The sequence below is a fragment of the Cetorhinus maximus genome, chromosome 2 (assembly GCF_964194155.1).
Source record: "Cetorhinus maximus chromosome 2, sCetMax3.hap1.1, whole genome shotgun sequence".
Taxonomy (NCBI): Eukaryota; Metazoa; Chordata; class Chondrichthyes; order Lamniformes; family Cetorhinidae; genus Cetorhinus; species Cetorhinus maximus.
The window spans coordinates 136,579,199-136,596,430 of record NC_135880.1 but is presented as its reverse complement, the minus strand read 5'-3'; the positions used below and the strand labels follow the sequence as shown (position 1 = coordinate 136,596,430).

The window sequence follows — 17,232 nt, the reverse complement described above, 5'->3', positions numbered from 1 at the left end:
AATAAATTAGGTAGAATGTTGCTGTGAAAATGTCTGTGATTTTGTGTGTCATACCATGTACACTGACAACCTTCATTTCAAAAATAACTATCAGGTTTTTTAAACCAAAGAGGATGGTGGATGAATTATTTGCAGACAAGGCTGCAGAAGATTGTTGGGGATAAAATGGTGGGAAGCCTGTGACCTTTTGCACCAGCTGACTGGAAGGTGATGGCCTTTCACAGTCCCAGTTAGAGTTCCTTAGGATATTGGGATTACATAGGAAGGTGGGTGGGGGTGTAGTTAGGTATACCTAGTGATATGTTACTATTGTCTGCTGGAATTTGCTTGTTTGTTATAGGAAGTTACGGAGGAATCCTCAATTTTTCCTGAAATTCTCCCTGTTTATTTGCCTCCCTCAGGGGTTAGCATTCCCGGAGATTTGGGAATGTGTAGCAGGAGGTTGCATTAGATAGAGTAAGCATTCTAAGGACTGATGGACTTTTCCCTCTTTCCTTTTTATGGACTAAATCATGTCTCTCGCTGCTTTGCTCCTTTTCTTTTCTTCATTCATTAATGGAATGTGAGCAACCCTGGCCAAGTAGCATTTACTGCCCATCCATAATTGCGCTTGAGAAGGTGGTGTTGGTGAGTCACCTTCTTGAATTGCTGCAGCCCACGTGGTGTAGGTATACCCACAGTGCTTTTAGGGAGGGAATTCCAGGAGTTGACGTAGCAATATTGAAGGAACAGTGATAGAGTTCCAAGTCAGGACTGGTGTGTGCTTGGAAGGGAGTTTGCAGGTGGTGGTGTTCCCATGCATCTGCTGCCATTCTCTTTCTAGGTGGTAGAGGTCGCGGGTTTGGAATGTGCTGTCATGGAAGCCTGGGTGAGTTGCTGCAGCGATCTTATAGATGGTACACACTGCTGCCACTGTGTGTCAGTGGTGGAGGGAGTGGATGTGTAAGGTGGTAGATGTGCCAATCAAGCGAGTTGCGTTGTCCTGGATGGTATTGAGCTGCACTCATCCAGGCAAGTGGAGAGTATTCCATCACCCTTCTGACTTGTACCTTGTATATGCTAGACAGTTGGGGAACCAGTAGGTGAGTTAGCCTCTCCAGAATTCCAAGCTGCTGACCTGCTTTTGTAGCCACAGTATTTGCGGCAGGTCCAGTTAAGCCTTTGGTCAATGGTAACCCCCAGGATGGTGTTGGTGGGGGATTCGGTGATGGTAATGCTACTGATCTTGAGAAAAGATGGTTAGATTCTCTCCTGTTAGATATGGTCATTGCCTGGCACTTGCGTAGCACAAATGTTACTTGCCACTCATCAGTCCAAGCCTGGATGTTGTTCAGATCTTGCTACATGTGGGCATGGACTCCTTCGATATCTGAGGATGGTACTGAAATGGTATTGAACACAGTGCAATTATTGGTGAACATCCCCACTTCTGACCTTTATGTTGGGAGGAAGGTCATTGGATAAAGCAGCTGAAGATGGTTGTGCCTAGGACACTACCCTGAGGAACTTGTGCAGCGAGGTCCTGAGGCTGAGATGATTGACCTTCAACATCCACAACTGGGGCTCAATTACCTGTGGTTTAACAGGAAAAAGCTAGTTTCCAAGAGGCTTTAACTGATCAAAAACTAAAAAATCCTGATTTCTTACAAAATGTAATTGTAGAAAAGGGAAATGTTATTAGTTGCCAATTCTGTGTCATATGCAGTATTCCTGTATCCCCTGTAATAACCTGTGCTCACTGACCTACATTGGCTCCCAGTCAAGAAATGTCTTGATTTAAAAATTCTCATTCTTGTTTTCATATGCCTCCATGGCCTCACTCCTCCCTATCTCCGTAATCTCCTTCCTGTACTCCCTGCCGTATTTCTGTATCACCAGCAGTAATCTGTGTTCACTTGCATTATTCCTGCACTCACTGCCATATTCCTGCATTCCCTGCTATGCCACACTCTTCTACAGTAATCTTGCACTCACCTGCAGTATTCTGGTTTTACGCTAGGTATGTGGAAAGCGCTGCCGTCATCCCAGTAACTTAAAGAAGCACATTAGAACAGTTCACAAAGAGGAGATCCGAGTGCAGATCGACAAAGAGCATGCATCCCCAAAGCTTCTGAAGGACTTTTTACCTCGAGAGATGGAGAATGATCGCTTGATCATGGGAAACAGCAGCTTTCTGGACATGACTCAATCTGATGTTCGGTTGGGTGGATCAGTGCCCTCTACGATACCCTCTTTCACAACTGCCATAGCAATCCCTGATGCAGTGCCAAGCATGTCACATGTGCTCTGCACAGCTCCTGTTGATTGTAATGCTGTCATTCCACCTATATACACAACTGTCTCTGCTACTTTAGAAAGGCACCATGATAAGATGATCAGTCCACTTCCATCTTTCAAGTCTCTCCTTACTAGCCCCCATGTGGATATGCTGCAGAATTCTTTTCACCAGACAGCAGTCTTAGAGCAGAAGCTTCAGTGACTTTGGAAATTGGACTGGAGGAATAAACTGGAGGAAACACAATGCACAGATGAAATTAACCACCAGGAGGTCTACACTTATTAACATTTTCCCTCATATTGTTGATTTTTGCAAACTGCGGCCTGCAAATTAACAACACTTGAGAAGAATGTTGCAGTCTTATTTTCAAATTGACCTGCTGCATTATATTTTTTTGTATTCAATGTTAGTTATCGACGATAGCTTGCAAAGGCATTTTCCCCCCACATGGGTCTAATAGATCTGCTAAAATAAGTGTGATTTTGTTGAGTTGCTGTTAAAGCAGTGCTCAGTCCTAAAAGGAGAGCGGAGAAGAGAGCAGAAGTAGATTTACTGATCAACCTTGTCTCCTGACTCTCTTCCCCTCCCTCAAGGTAAGGAATGGTGATATTGTTGCTATAATTCAACAGAACGCACTACTCTCCAGTGTAAGACCCGACAAACAACATGGGAAAAGTGTATCACTGTATTCCCAAAAACACACGCTGGGTGTTTACGCATGTAAATTATGGATTTCTCTGGAAACTGTCCATGTTTTGGAAGAGCTGTGATAGTGTGGTTATTATGTTTGCTTTCCTTTACTGTCATCGGCCACTGTAGTGATTAAGGGGAAGGGATCCTGCATCCCTGGCAGCAACAGTTCATTTTGTGAGCCAAGAACACTAAGACTAAAAAAAAATGTAATTTCTCTCCCAGGTTAGATTTTCAAATGCCTCCATTGCAGACGTTCCACTGTTGAGGGTTAGTGCTGATAGTTGACCTTGGCTCCCCACTGCCCTAAACAAACTAATGTGCCTTTATGGCCAGTGACTGTGTTAATATGCAGTGACTCTGTTTGCTGCCTGTACCATGGGGGAAGTACAGTATGCTGTACACAGGTAGTTCTAGAAATTTTTTGATTAAGTATTTTTTTTAAAGTTACATAGGAAATATCACAGACATGAAATTATTTTTAGTAAGTTTTAAGTTGTTACCGCAAGTTAATTTTGGGGGAACAAAATGGTCAGCATATTCAAGCCATAGAATCAAAATACTATAATTTTTTAATGAGGTTAGTCCAGATGAGCTTTGAGAGGCTGGTTAAGTTATTACAATAGCTTTACTGCTTCAAGGCTAATACTTATTAGAAGGTTCAAAATGTACTACATTTAAAAAAAAATAAAATATTTACATTTTTAATAAAAATTACACCCGTGTGTTTTAATTGCAGTGAAGATTTTTATCACAACAACTTGCATTTCTATAGCACCTTTAATGTAGTAAAATATTGAAAAGGCAATATTCACCGGACTGTTATCAAACAAAATTTGAAATCGAGCCACATGAGATATTATGACAATTTTTGGTCACCTTGCTCAAAGAGGTCAATTTTAAGCAGGGTCTTAAGGGATAGAAAGGCTGAGAGGTTTAAGGAGCTTAGGGTCTGAGCAACTGAAGACGTGGCCGCTAGTGGTGGAGCGATTAAAATCAGGGATGTGCAGGAGGCCAGAATTGGAGGAGTGCAGATATCATAGAGGATTATAGGACTGGAGGTTACAGAGGTGGGAAGGGATGAGGTCACAGAGGGATTGAAAACAGGATGAGAATTTTAAAACTGAAGCATTGCTGACCAGCGAGCACAGGGGTGATTGGCGAATGGGACTTGGTGTGGGCTTGGGCACATGCTGCAGTGTTTTGGATGAGCTCAAGTTTATGGAGAGTGAAAGACAGGAAACTAGGAGAGTGCTAGAATTGTCAAGTCTAGAGGTAGCAAAGGCATTGGTGAGGGTTTCAGCAGCAGATGAGCTGAGGGAGGGTGTTGTCAGGCGATGGTAAGAAATGATAAAAACTCCTAATTGCAGTCGATTACAGGAGTCAGAATATAATGCTCGACAATGCAGTATGACTCAATATTACAGTAAATTGGAAATAAAAAAACAAAATGCTGGAAATATCTGTGGGGAGAGAAACAAAGTTAACATTTTGGGCTGATGACCTTTCGTTAGAACTTCCTTTTGACTTTGGATGATATTGTAAAACAGGTGATATCGGATCAGCTGCCTGTTATATATCTTTTCCATTGAGATTTTAATCCTGTGAAATAAACAAATTGGATCGGGATGATGTTTTGTGCAGAGTTCATTGACGGAAGTGAACATCCTGTGAAATGTTGATAAGAGGATTTACAAATGGATGATGAGGTAGTGTCTCAGAGCTAAGTGGGAGAGAAATGTAAGTGGATTGAGCGCAGTAATGGTCAGCACAATGTCTCCGTTGTAACATTTCTGTGGATGACTCTACCAGAATGACCTTCACTGTTTCTTCATCATCTCCTCCTCACCTGGCTCCCCTCATCTGCCACTCCCTCATCCACCTTCTCATTTGACTCCTCCTTGTAAGAATATGGCCTTATAAGGTTATTTTGAAGGATTAAGCCTTGTAAGAGTTAAATGACCCTACAGTTTTCTCTAAAAACCACTATTCTGCAAAAATACACTGCTTTGAATTGTCTGCTGACTTCTGGCAGGTGCAGTGGCACAAGTGGCCTTGTTATTAAAAATCTAATTACCATTGAGTGGGGAAAAGAACAGAGTGAGATTTAGAGCTGTCTACAGAAATGTGAGAACATCTGATATTTGTTGAAACATAAATAAATGTAATTATTTACTATTTTTCATTATTAAGCTATGCTAGATTGTAGTTTAATATTAAGGTTGCTAGTCTATAGATTTATAATTTTACTTCTATTTCTCATTTGTTAGAATTAGGTAAAAAATATAAATTTTATTTACAGTTAAAACTCTTGTTGTCCTCAGGGTCCTATGTTGCATCATCAACCATTGGAAATGGAAAGATAGCACAGAAAAACCTTGTGCTAAGGCTAAAAAGCAGATAAGGGAGACCCTATGCCTGTGCTTGACCACAGAACTTGATGTGCTTATGATTGGATGGATTTTTTTTGCAGTTCTGGTTTTTGGGGCACATGTTAGAAGCTTTTGGTCATTTTCAGTGTAGAATAGACAGGTGTAGATGCCTACATGAGTAAAAGTGGCCACACCTTTTACCCAAAGAGTAATAATGGGTAATATAGTTCTCAGTTCTTTAACTGCTGCTTCAATATTGTAATGTATTAAGCCTCAGTTAAGTTATGATTTTATTTATACATATCAATCTGGAGTCAGCTTCAAACTATTGAATATACTGTCCAAAGGGACTTCAAATTTAATTACACCCTCAGAACACCTCTCATCCACCTCCTGATCGGCTTCTCCTCAGGGAACTCTGGTCCTGCCACCTCCAGGTGACATGCTCTGTTACTAACTGAGGTTTGAAAAACACAGCGAGCCACACTGATACTGGGGATTACTGCTGGCCCCTACTGAATGATCCAGACCATGGAACCCTTGCTTCAATACCACTGATTGCCTCCTCCTACGGTCATTCTGGTGGAAGTGTAAGCCTCTTTGTACTGCTAAAGGTCATGATCTCAGGAGAGTTAGGAGTCAAAGGGACAAGGAGTAGCAAAGGTCTCCAACTGGTCCCTGAGAAAAGTACAGCCTGCAAAGACAGTCTGGTGGGAGGATCCCTCTTAATTACCTTGTTTGGACTACTGAACCGTGCTTTCAGAGGTTCCCCCTGTAATAGCAATAACACTAATACTTCATTCCCTGGTTGTAATATTCGAGCCATAGCTTGTGTATCTGCTTATTCCTTCATCTTTGTTTGAGAAACTTTAAGATGTCCTTGGGCCACTTTGCAGGCTCCCATGAGCTGTTCCTGGAACATGGACACCTAATCTAACATAAAGGTTTTGTCCTTCTCTCCTAAAAAAGACAGTAAAGATGGAAATCTACCCAAAATTTCTAATGGCTCTCTGGAAGTTTCTGGTGGTGTAAATGTTGAATGCGACTGCAATTTTCACTGACACAAAGTTGTATTTGGTTTGAGATAGTGGCATCAGGCCCCCATTCCAGAGATACTGTAATAACATCCTGCTGAGCTGGACATTGCCAATGGAATTAATTCTCTGAGGCTCAGGAGTGCCCACTATGGTCTGTACATCTACTTGGGGTGGGTGTTGGGAGGGGGGATCCCTGAAGCCAGCACTCTCTTCTTTTTTCTCACCTCCAACAGTGCTTCTTCTCTCTATTAACATATGTAAATTGGAGTCCCAAAGGGCAACTCTCACCTTGCTCCTAGCACTGGTTTACCTCCAAGCAGCCACATGTAACAGGCCAAATCATATGAATGTTTCTATAAGGAGCCTATCAGATTATTGGATCTACCTTGCCAAACCTGCAGCACCTTGTAGCTTTCTAACTTGTTTCACAGAGCTCCCTTTTAGTGCTTGCCCAGAGCCTGTGGCTGACACCCCAAAATCAGACTACACCTTCCAGTCATATTATAAAATGTGTTTGCATCAATGTGTCTGTCTGAGGTGCAGCACAATGGGCTAGGGCCCCTTCAGCACTTGTGGCAGGCTTTGCTGTCCACCCATCTCTCCAGTGTACTGTGGGCTCTTGGATCTGGAATATCAGCCCTGCTATTTCTCTGCACCAGTAGCCAGGGTAATCAGTGATCTTTCTGGAAATAACTCAGCTGCTCAAAGAATCCTTACTTGGGTATTAATTGTGGTTCATTGGTAGCTCTTTCATCTCTGAGTCAGAACATCATAGTTCATGTATTCCGGAGACTTGAGCGCACAATCTAGGCTGACACGTAAGTGCAATATTGAGGTAGTGCTGCACTATAAAAGGTGCATTTTTCAGATGAGACAATGAACCAAAGCCTCCCTTGCCCTCTCAGGAACTTTTAATGGATTCCATGACATAATTTGAAGGAGAGCAGTTGAATTCTCCATAGTATCCTGGCCAATATTCATTCCTCAACCAACATCATTAAAACATATTACCTGATCAATTATCACATTGCTGTTTGTGGGCCTGTGCTGTGTGCAAAATAACAGCGCATTTCCTGCAGTGGTTACACTTCAAAGGTACTTCATTGGCTATTCTGAGGTTGTGAGGTGTGCTGTATAAAAGTAATTTCCTTATTTCCCATGCAAGCTTCACTTAGGTTAGCAAATGTAAGTCAACTACATTGCAAGATAATCTTAAACCAAAAAAATGTTCCGCTACCACACAAATGAGTAATGTGGGTATGAATTTCAGTGCCGATATGATGCCAGGTACATAGGCCATTCGTCCCAACAACTGACAGATCGTATCAAACAGCATCTCCCTTCGGCTGTTCGCAATAGGCAGGGTACTAACCATATTCAATCGACCTATGTTTGCAAAACTCAGAACATAATGTCTAACGTTAGATGTGATTCCTCCATTGAGCAGCACTTGCTGAACAATCCTGAGTGCAAAGAATTATACTAACAACCAATTTAGGATTATCAGCCAGACTCACAATATAGCTCACACACTAGCTAGAAGCTACATATATCCATATGCAGGAACCTGGTCCCTGCAGACAAAAGGAATATGTCCAGACATTGCACAGTTTTTGAATAAATGTTACGACTGGGATGTGAGGAGTGTGCGAATTATCAAGCCCCACTGATTGCACCTCGATTGTAATCTGGATGTGTAACTAACTAACCCTTTTAAACTTCCCCAGCACACACACATACACAGACAAACAAAAGACACACAGATAGTCTCTGCAGAGTCGGGCGGATGGAAAAAAATCTTCAAAAGAAAGAAAACTTAAAGTTCATGGAGGTTTGATGCTGTCGGTCTGAAGTTCCCTCGGGTGAAGACGTGTTGCTGGACCCAGTAGATGTCACTAACGATGCTTCAGCATGGAGGAGAGTAAAGCTGAACCAATTCTTCCTGTTTCAGCTAGCAAGTCCAAAATTATGCAGACAAACTGCACTCAGATGAGGATTATCTGGTCGAGAACCACACACAGTTTCACAAAGCAGAGAGGGAGAGAGAGCTAGTCAGGGTAGCCTTCTGTTCTCAGCCTTTCCCAAACAAGACGGAAAGGTTCAAATGTGATTGCCCTTTTTGTCTTCCAGCTTCATTAATTAAAGCGTTTTGCAGTTCAAATCAAACAAACAACTTCTTCTCAAGTACCATAGAGTTCAGGTGATTTCTTGGAAGAGGCCTGCTTGTTCACAGTTCCAAGGTGAACTTAGGACACTTCAAAAAAAACTCGGCAGCCTCCAAATGTCCAAATGCTACAATGTCCTTCCATATTTTAAAAAGAAAAATCCAGTTTTTAGAGATCTTCAATTCTTGCAATACGACTGGACCCACCCCCAAGTCACTAGCATCGATTGCCAGCTTGAAGGGTTTAGCGAAATTAGGGGCGGCTAACACTGGTTCATTAGTTAGAATCACCTTCAGCTTCTCAAAAGCTGTCTGGCACTCTCTTGACCATACCACCTTTGCTTTCTTTTTGCAATAAATCCGATAATGGAGCAGCTATTGTGCTGAGGTTTACTACAAATTTATAATAGAAACCACACATCCCTAAAAATTTCATGATTTCCTGTTCAGTTTTAGGGACAGGGAATTCCATCAAAGCCTGTACCTTCGCTGTTCTTGGCAAGACTTGTCCCTGCCCAACAATACGCCCTAAATAGGTTACTTGTGCTTTTTTGAACTCAATTTTTCAAGGTTTATTACTAGATCTGCTGACTAATTGTTTAAATATGGCTTCCAATTGCTTTAAATGGTCTTTCCACATGTTGCTATAAACCAATACATCATCCAAGTAAACCCCATAGTTAGGAACATTAGTGATCACCTGATTCATTAGTCTTTGGAAAGTGGCTGGAGCATTTTTTAGTCCAAGTGGTATTACTCAGCATTGGTGTAGCCCATTAGGTGTGACAAAAGCCGATATCTCCTTAGCTCGTGATATTAAAGGTACTTGCTAGTATCCTTTCAACAAATCTATCTTAGTAAGGAATGTGGCACTGTCAACCCTGTCAATATAATCTTCTAGACGATGGATTGGGTAGGAATCTGTTTTTGTTACCACATTAACCTTTCTATAGTCTATGCAGACTCTGGTTGACCCATCTGGTTTAGGTGCTAACACTACTGGATAACACCAGCTGCTTTGACTAGGCTCAATTCCATGATTTTCTAACATATACTGAATTTCTGCTGTCACTTGTGCTTGTTCCTCTGCACTTAAACGATAAGGGTGTTGCAGGCTCAATTCCATGATTTTCTAACATATACTGAATTTCTGCTGTCACTTGTGCTTGTTCCTCTGCACTTAAACGATAAGGGTGTTGCTTTATAGGAGAAAATTCCCCTACATCCACATCATGTGTGGCTAAAGTTGTACATCCTGGTTTATCCCTATAGATCTTGTTAAATTCTCTGAGTAACCTCACTAGATCCTTTTGTTGCCCTACCTCTAAGCTTGGAAATATGGTATCCAACTGTCCTAATATTTCATTAGCCAACTGGATAGTCAGAGGTTCAATTTGTGACGTGTCTGAGTCTCCATCTACTCCACTCTCACTGTCTCTTTCGTCCTCTACTATGCTTACAACCTGACACACCTGCTCTTTTCTATCTTCCTCCCTATGATGGTATCGTTTTAACATGTTGATATGACACAGCCAATTCTTTTTCCTACGATCTGGGATATTTATCAAATAATTTACTTTACTAACCCTCTTAATTACCTTGTATGGACTACTGAACCGTGCTTTCAGAGGTTCCCCCTGTAATAGCAATAACACTAATACTTCATCCCCTGGTTGTAATATTCGAGCCATAGCTTGTGTATCTGCTTATTCCTTCATCTTTGTTTGAGAAACTTTAAGATGTCCTTGAGCCACTTTGCAGGCTCCCATGAGCTGTTCCTGGAACATGGACACCTAATCTAACATAAAGGTTTTGTCCTTCTCTCCTAAAAACCTTTCTTTGATTAATTTCAGAGGACCTCTTATCTCATGTCCGTAAGTTAATTCAAAAGGGCTAAAACTAGTAGGTTCATTTGGTGAATCTCCGGTAGCAAATAAAAGAAAATCCAGTCCCTTGTCCCAATCATGGGGATATTCAGGACAATATGCTTCAATCATTGTTTTGAGAGTTTGATGGTAGCTCTCTAAAGTTGCCTGTGTTTGTGGATGACATGCTGTGGACTTTAACTGTTTATACCCAAACTACTTATGTTCTGAAAAATTTTAGACATAAAATTGGAACATTGATCTGACTGGATCTCTACCTGTAATCCATATCGAGTAAAAAGTTGGGTTAATTCTCTACCACTACTTTAGCCGTAATTGTCCATAAAGGGATAGCCTCTGGAAATCGAGTTGTCATATCAATAACAGTAAGGATATACCAGTGTCCTGCTTTTGTTTTTGGTAACAGTCCCACACAGTCCACTAACACCCTACTGAATGGTTCCTCAAAAACTGGAATGGGAATTAAGGGTGCCGGTTTGATTGCATGTTGTGGTTTTCCTACCATCTGGCACGTATGACACATTTTACAAAACTACACCACGTCTTTATGAAGACCTGGCCAGTAAAACTGCCTGTTTACCTGCGCTTGAGTTTTCCGTATCCCTACATATCCTGCCATAGGAATTTCATGTGCTATCCGTAATATCTGTTTACAATATTTGGGTGGTAACACTACCTGATGAACACACTTTGTCTGCAGGTCTGTGAGGAGGTCTCCTTTTCCTCATTAGAATTCAAATTTTAATATAATACCATTCTGGAACTTCCTTAGTCTCAGCTTCAGTTTGGGCCAATTGTGCTATCTTACTTAACTCTGGATCAACTTGTTGAACTTCAACTAGAGAAGATTTGTTAAACATCTCTTTCAGATTATCTAAGTCTTTCAAGACATTTTCAGCCAGCTCAATATCTGTCTGTGGCATCACCTTGACCTTTGATGATGGACTTTGGTTAGCCATTGCCCGGGTCATCACACACAACAGGAAAATTCCTGGAACTTTTTCCTGTAACTTCTCCGTCTCTTTAACCTCATTTGGGCTTTCTGTAATTATGGGAGAAGGTACTACTTTCGCTCCGGCTAAATCATTTCCCAGAAGTAAATCAACTCCATCTATGGGTAACTTCTGAACAACCCCTACCGCCACTGTCCCAAACATTAGGACACACTTCAAGTGCCCCTGGTACAAAGGTATGGGTATGTTTTCCCCACCAATACCATTGACTAAAACTTTGGCTTCTAATGCACTCTCTGGTGGAAAAGTTATGCCTTTCCCCAGCAAAAGTGTTTGAGTGGCTTCTGTATCTCTAAGTATGATTATAGGTTTAGCTGTCTCATTTGAGGGACAAGGGGTTACTTTTCCTCAGGTAGAGCTCATAAGGTTTATGTTTCACTTTTAGAAGAGGTTTCTGTGGATTGTGATGTAGTGAAAAAGGCTATTCTTAATGCGTATCAGTTAGTCCCTGAGGCATACAGGCAGAAATATCAGAATATAAGGAAACAGCCTGGACAGACCTACATTGAGTTTGAGAGAAACAGAGTAATTTTGACCGTCATATATGGGCATTAAAGGTAGAAACAACATATGAAGCTTTTAGGGAAATAATTCTCTTGGAAGAATTTAAAAATTCACTTCCTCCAGTAGTTAGAACCCATGTTGAAGACCAGAGGGCCACAACAGCTGGACAAGCAGCAGAGATGGCTGACGATTATGAACTGGTCCATAAATCCAAACCCTTTTTCTGTCATCCCACTTACCCAAGAAGGATAGAAGATGGGAAGGTAAAAGGAAGGCAAGTAGCCGGAGAAGAGAAAGGACAGCCAAAAACCCCTCTTCAGACCAGAAAGGAAGGTGCTGAGGGTGGAAGTGAGATTCAAAGACCTAATTTCTTTAACACTCTCATGTATCTCATTCACCTCTCTTGAACTCACAGCAGTGTTCACACTCGGTTTCACAGCTGCAGTTAAAGCTACAACTTGATCTGTTGTACTTTCAGTTTCCTGAATCACCTTCAATTACCCCAATAAGTCCCATAGATTTCCCGCGCAGCTTCCAGAAATCTGCATGAACATGTTCCACCTTGTTACAATAGAAATACTTAGGCCTTTGAATCTCACTTCCATCCTCAGCGCCTTCCTTTCTGGTCTGAAGAGGGGTTTTTGGCTGTCCTTTCTCTTCTCCGGCTACTTGCCTTCCTTTTACCTTCCCATCTTCTATCCTTCTTGGGTTTGTGGGATGACAGAAAAAGGGTTTGGATTTATGGACCAGTTCATAATCGTCAGCCATCTCTGCTGCCTGTCCAGCTGTTGTGGCCCTCTGGTCTTCAACATGGGTTCTAACTACTGGAGGAAGTGAATTTTTAAATTCTTCCAAGAGAATTATTTCCCTAAAAGCTTCATATGTTTTTTCTACCTTTAATGCCCGTATCCGACGGTCAAAATTACTCTGTTTCTCTCAAACTCAATGTAGGTCTGTCCAGACTGTTTCCTTATATTCTGATATTTCTGCCTGTATGCCTCAGGGACAAAGTCATACGCACTAAGAATAGCCTTTTTCACTGCATCATAATCCACAGAAACCTCTTCTAAAAGTGAAACATAAACCTCATGAGCTCTACCCACCAACATACTCTGCAAGAGCAATGTCCAGATTTCTTTTGGCCACTTTGTTTGCTTAGCCATCTTTTCAAATGAAATAAAGAATGCCTCTATATCCCTTTCCTCAAACTTTGGAAGGGCTTTCGCAAATTTAAACATTTCCCCACTAGGCTTTGGGTTAGAGGTCTTGTCATCGTCAGAACCTTTCTCAGCATCTGAGACCCCTTTGTTAAAGTCCAGCCTTTTAAGCTGATATTCTCTTTCTTGTTTATTCTTTCTTTCCTTCATTGTTAACTTCTCCCTCTGGAGGTCAAGTTTTTTTTTCTTATCTTACCCCCTTTCTCTTTCCTGCCTTTCTGCTTTCTCCCTTTAAAAAGCTCTCTTTTTTTCCTTTCATTCTCTTCCTCTTTACTTTTCGTTCTCAATTTAATTCTAATTCAAGTTTTTTCAGTTTCTTTTTGTGTTCAAGTTGCTTCATCGCAACTGGATCTTAGCTAACTCAATTGACTCACCCCCTGGAGAACGTGGTCTCTCTGGTATCCCTTCCAATTTCAAATGCCATGCTATTACCTCAACTATGTCTGGCTTCCTCGCCCCTATGGGTAATTCTAACTCCAGCTTATCCACCAATTCCGTTACCTGAGTCTTGGTTACTTTTTGTAAACCAGTCAAGGTTACATTTTCCATCTGTAGAAGAATCTTAGCAACTTGCAATGCCATTTTAGTTTACCAATGTATAAGAAACCTGGGGCAGAATTTTACGCTGATCAGGTGAGCATGTGCCCGACCGGAACCGGTGTGAAATTGCACGGTATTTCAGTCGGCGGGTGCGCGCAAAAGTCGGAATTGTGTCCGCCAACAATTAAGGGGACAATTAAGCCCATTAATGGCATAATTGTCTGCAATTTTCTGTTGCCTGTCCAACCTTATGGTTGGCGGACGGGCAAATTGGCCAGGCGGCCTTTATATTTTTCATCAAACCTCATCCATTGGCAAGATGAGGCTTCCGTGATGAAATAAAATGTAAAATTTCTTTGGACAGCATTTTCAGTAGCTAAATTTTCAGGTGATTTATTATGAAGCTTGGACACTTTCTTTCAGCTTCTGAAACCTTTATTTTTGATTTTTCAGGTCTTCAACTCGCTGAGGCAGCTCTCTGCCTTCAGGGAGCTTTACCTCAGCGCCGGCCCGCACCCGCGTTGACGTCAGTGCCTGCCCTCCTTCCGCCCCCACCCCAGCCGTGCTGAGCTTCTCAGCAGGTGCTTCACTCTGGCTGGCCGTTAATTGGCCAGCCAGCGTGAAATCACGGTCGGGAGCCGATCGCAGTTGGCGGCCTGTTCCCCAGCCGATCCCGGGCCCGCCGGTTGCGCCAGTCCACCGACCTAAAAATTCAGGCCGCACAGTCTCCATCCTTTTATCCCATGCTAATTATTATTCTGCGTCCAAGCACCTGCTGTCTGCGTTTCAAATCGCGCAAGAGCCCCCAATTTATGTTATGACCAGGATGGGAGGAGTGCACAAATTATCAAGCCCCACTGCTCCGTAGGCTGTACTATTAATTTAAATGTTTAATTTTCTCACCAAAATGGCCAAATGTTTACCTATACTTATATTAACCAGGAGATAAGACTATCCAGGCTTCTATAAAATGACCCTGAATGATTGATTTACAAACAAGACTCCTTTTAAACAAGTTTCAAGAACTGGATGACACAGGATTGTAATCTGGAAGTGTAACTAACTAACCATTTTAAACTTCCCCAGCACACACACACAGACAGACAAACAAAAGACACACAGGTTGCCTCTGCAGAGTCAGGCAGATGGTAAAAAACTCTCTTAGAAAGAAAGAAAAATGAAAGTTCATGGAGGTTTGATGCTGTCGGTCTGAAGTTCCCTCGGGTGAAGACTGGGCCCAGTAGATGTCACTAACAATGCTTCAGCGTGGAGGAGAGAATAGCTGGACTAATTCTTCCTGTCTCAGCTAGCAAATCCAAAATTATGCAGAAAAACTGCACTCAGATGAGGATTGTCTGGCTACAGGTCGAGAACCCCACACAGTTTCACAAAGCGGAGAGGAAGAGAGCTAGTCAGGGTAGCCTTCTGTTCACAGCCTTTCCCAAACAAGATGGACAGGTTCAAACTTAAGGTTTGTCTCTGCAATGTGATTGCCTTTTTGTCTTCCAGCTTCATTAATTAAAGTGCTTTGCAGTTCAAAACAAACAAACAACTTCTTCTCAAGTGCCGTACAACTGAGGTGATTTCTTGGAAGAAGCCTGCTTATTCACAGTTCTAAGATGAACTTATGACCCTTTTGAAAAAAAACTCTTGGCAGCCTCCAAATGTCCAAATACTACAATGTCCTTCCATATTCTAACAGGAAAAATCCAGTTTAAAGAGATATGATTCTAACATAAACAAAAGCATGGCGGAACAATTTCTCCCTGGTGCATTCGCCATGACATTATCTCGGCTAATCAGAATCGACTTGACAACCAATCAGCACCCCTTTTCTCATGCAGTATAAATTGTTCTCTTTGAAATTTGTGTGTTTGTCCTGATGAGTGCAAGACAAAAAGTTTCAACAACATGTCTTTCTTCAGCAGTGCTAAAGTGGTCTTTGTGAAGATGAACGATTATGGGTGGCTTTTTACTTCATTACATGAAACATGACATGCATAGACTAGCTAAAGATTGATAAGAGTTCAAGATTTAGGATATAATCTGAGTTTTTTACCCCCTCACATCATCTTATACTACAAATCCACATAGTAATAATGTACTCAGTGAAAATAAATAGCTCAGTGAAGATAAAGGTTAATCATTAATTACCAGTGAGTAAAACATCCTACAAACAACCAATATTTCCCCTCTGGAAAGGTGCATCCATTACCTCAGTCCAGGTGACAGCTTCATTGAGAATGTGGTTAATCTTTAGAGGATTGTACTTACTTTTCTGTATCAGAGTAATAAATATTGTAACAAGATTAGATTTTTCATATATATGGATTTGCAAATGTTTATAATGTTTTTGGTGTATTTCTCCAATTGTGTTTTTTTTATTCATTTGCAGAATGTGGGCGTTGCTGGCTGGGCCAGCATTTATTGCCCATCCCTAATTGCTCTTGACAAGTAAATGGTGAGCTGCCTTCTTGAACCGTTGCAGTCCATGTGGTGTAGGTACATCCACAGTGCTTTTAGGAAGGGAGTTCCAGCATTTTGACCCAGTGACAGTGAAGAGATGGCGATATATTTCCAAGTCAGGGTGGTGAGTGACTTGGAGGGGAACTTCCAGGTGGTGGTGTTCCCATCTATCTGCTGCCCCTGTCCTTCTAGATGGTGGTGGTCATGGGTTTGGAAGGTGCTGCCTAAGGAGCTTGGTGAGTAGATGGTACACATTGCTGCCATTGTTCGTCATTGGTGGAGGGAGTGAATGTTTGTGGAAGGGGTGCCAAACAAGCAGGCTGCTTGGATGGTATCAAGCTTCTTGAGTGTTGTTGGAGCTGCACTCATTCAGGAAAGCGGAGAATATTCCATCACATTTCTGACTCGTGCCTTGTAGTTGGTGGACAGTCTTTGGGGAGTCAGGGGGTGAGTTACTCGCCGCAGGATTCCTAGCCTCTGACCTGCTCTTTTAGCCACAGTATTTCTTTAGTCACAGTTGTTATATGGCTATTCAAGTTCAGTTTCTGGTCAATGGTAACCCCCAGAATGTCGATTGTGGGGGATTTGGTGATGGTAATGCTATTGAATGTAAAGGGGTGATGTTAGATTCTCTCTTGTTGGAGATGGTAATTGCCTGGCACTTGTGTTGCGTGAATGTTACTTGCCAATTGTCAGCCCAAGCCTGGATATTGTCCAGGTCTTTCTGCATTTGGACATGGACTGCTTCTGTATCTGAGGAGTCGCGAATGATGTTGAACATTGTGCAAACATCCCCAATTTTGACCTTATGATGGAAGGTCATTGATGAAGCAGCTGAAGATGGCTGGGCCTACATTGTGGGTACTAGAAATTGTAAGGACTTAAATCCACCTCAGGCTGGCATGGACAAGATAGGCTGAATGGCCTCCTTTTGTGCGATAACTTTTCTATGGTTCTAATGACAGCTGCTTAATTTTATAGCATTAGTTTACTGAAGTAATTCTGTCTACAGGATTCCTCTCTCCAACTCCCTGCTGAATAATTTCAATGGAGAAGACAATTTAT

At 41.8% G+C, this 17,232-nt stretch overlaps 1 protein-coding gene across 7 annotated transcripts in view; it reads left to right on the top strand.

Annotated features, from left to right (window-relative positions):
- Positions 1–3,685, top strand: part of LOC144697899 (uncharacterized) — a 51,268-nt gene extending 47,583 nt beyond the window's left edge. For 5 of the 7 annotated variants that reach the window (XM_078569869.1, XM_078569864.1, XM_078569890.1 and 2 more), the window contains exon 6: positions 2,000–3,685. In XM_078569869.1, coding sequence (XP_078425995.1) covers positions 2,000–2,479 — 480 coding nt within the window. In that variant the 3' untranslated portion in view covers positions 2,480–3,685. The remainder of the gene's footprint in view (positions 1–1,999) is intronic. The other 2 variants (XR_013580437.1, XR_013580439.1) reach the window with 2 other exon arrangements.
- The last annotated feature ends 13,547 nt before the right edge of the window (positions 3,686–17,232 follow it).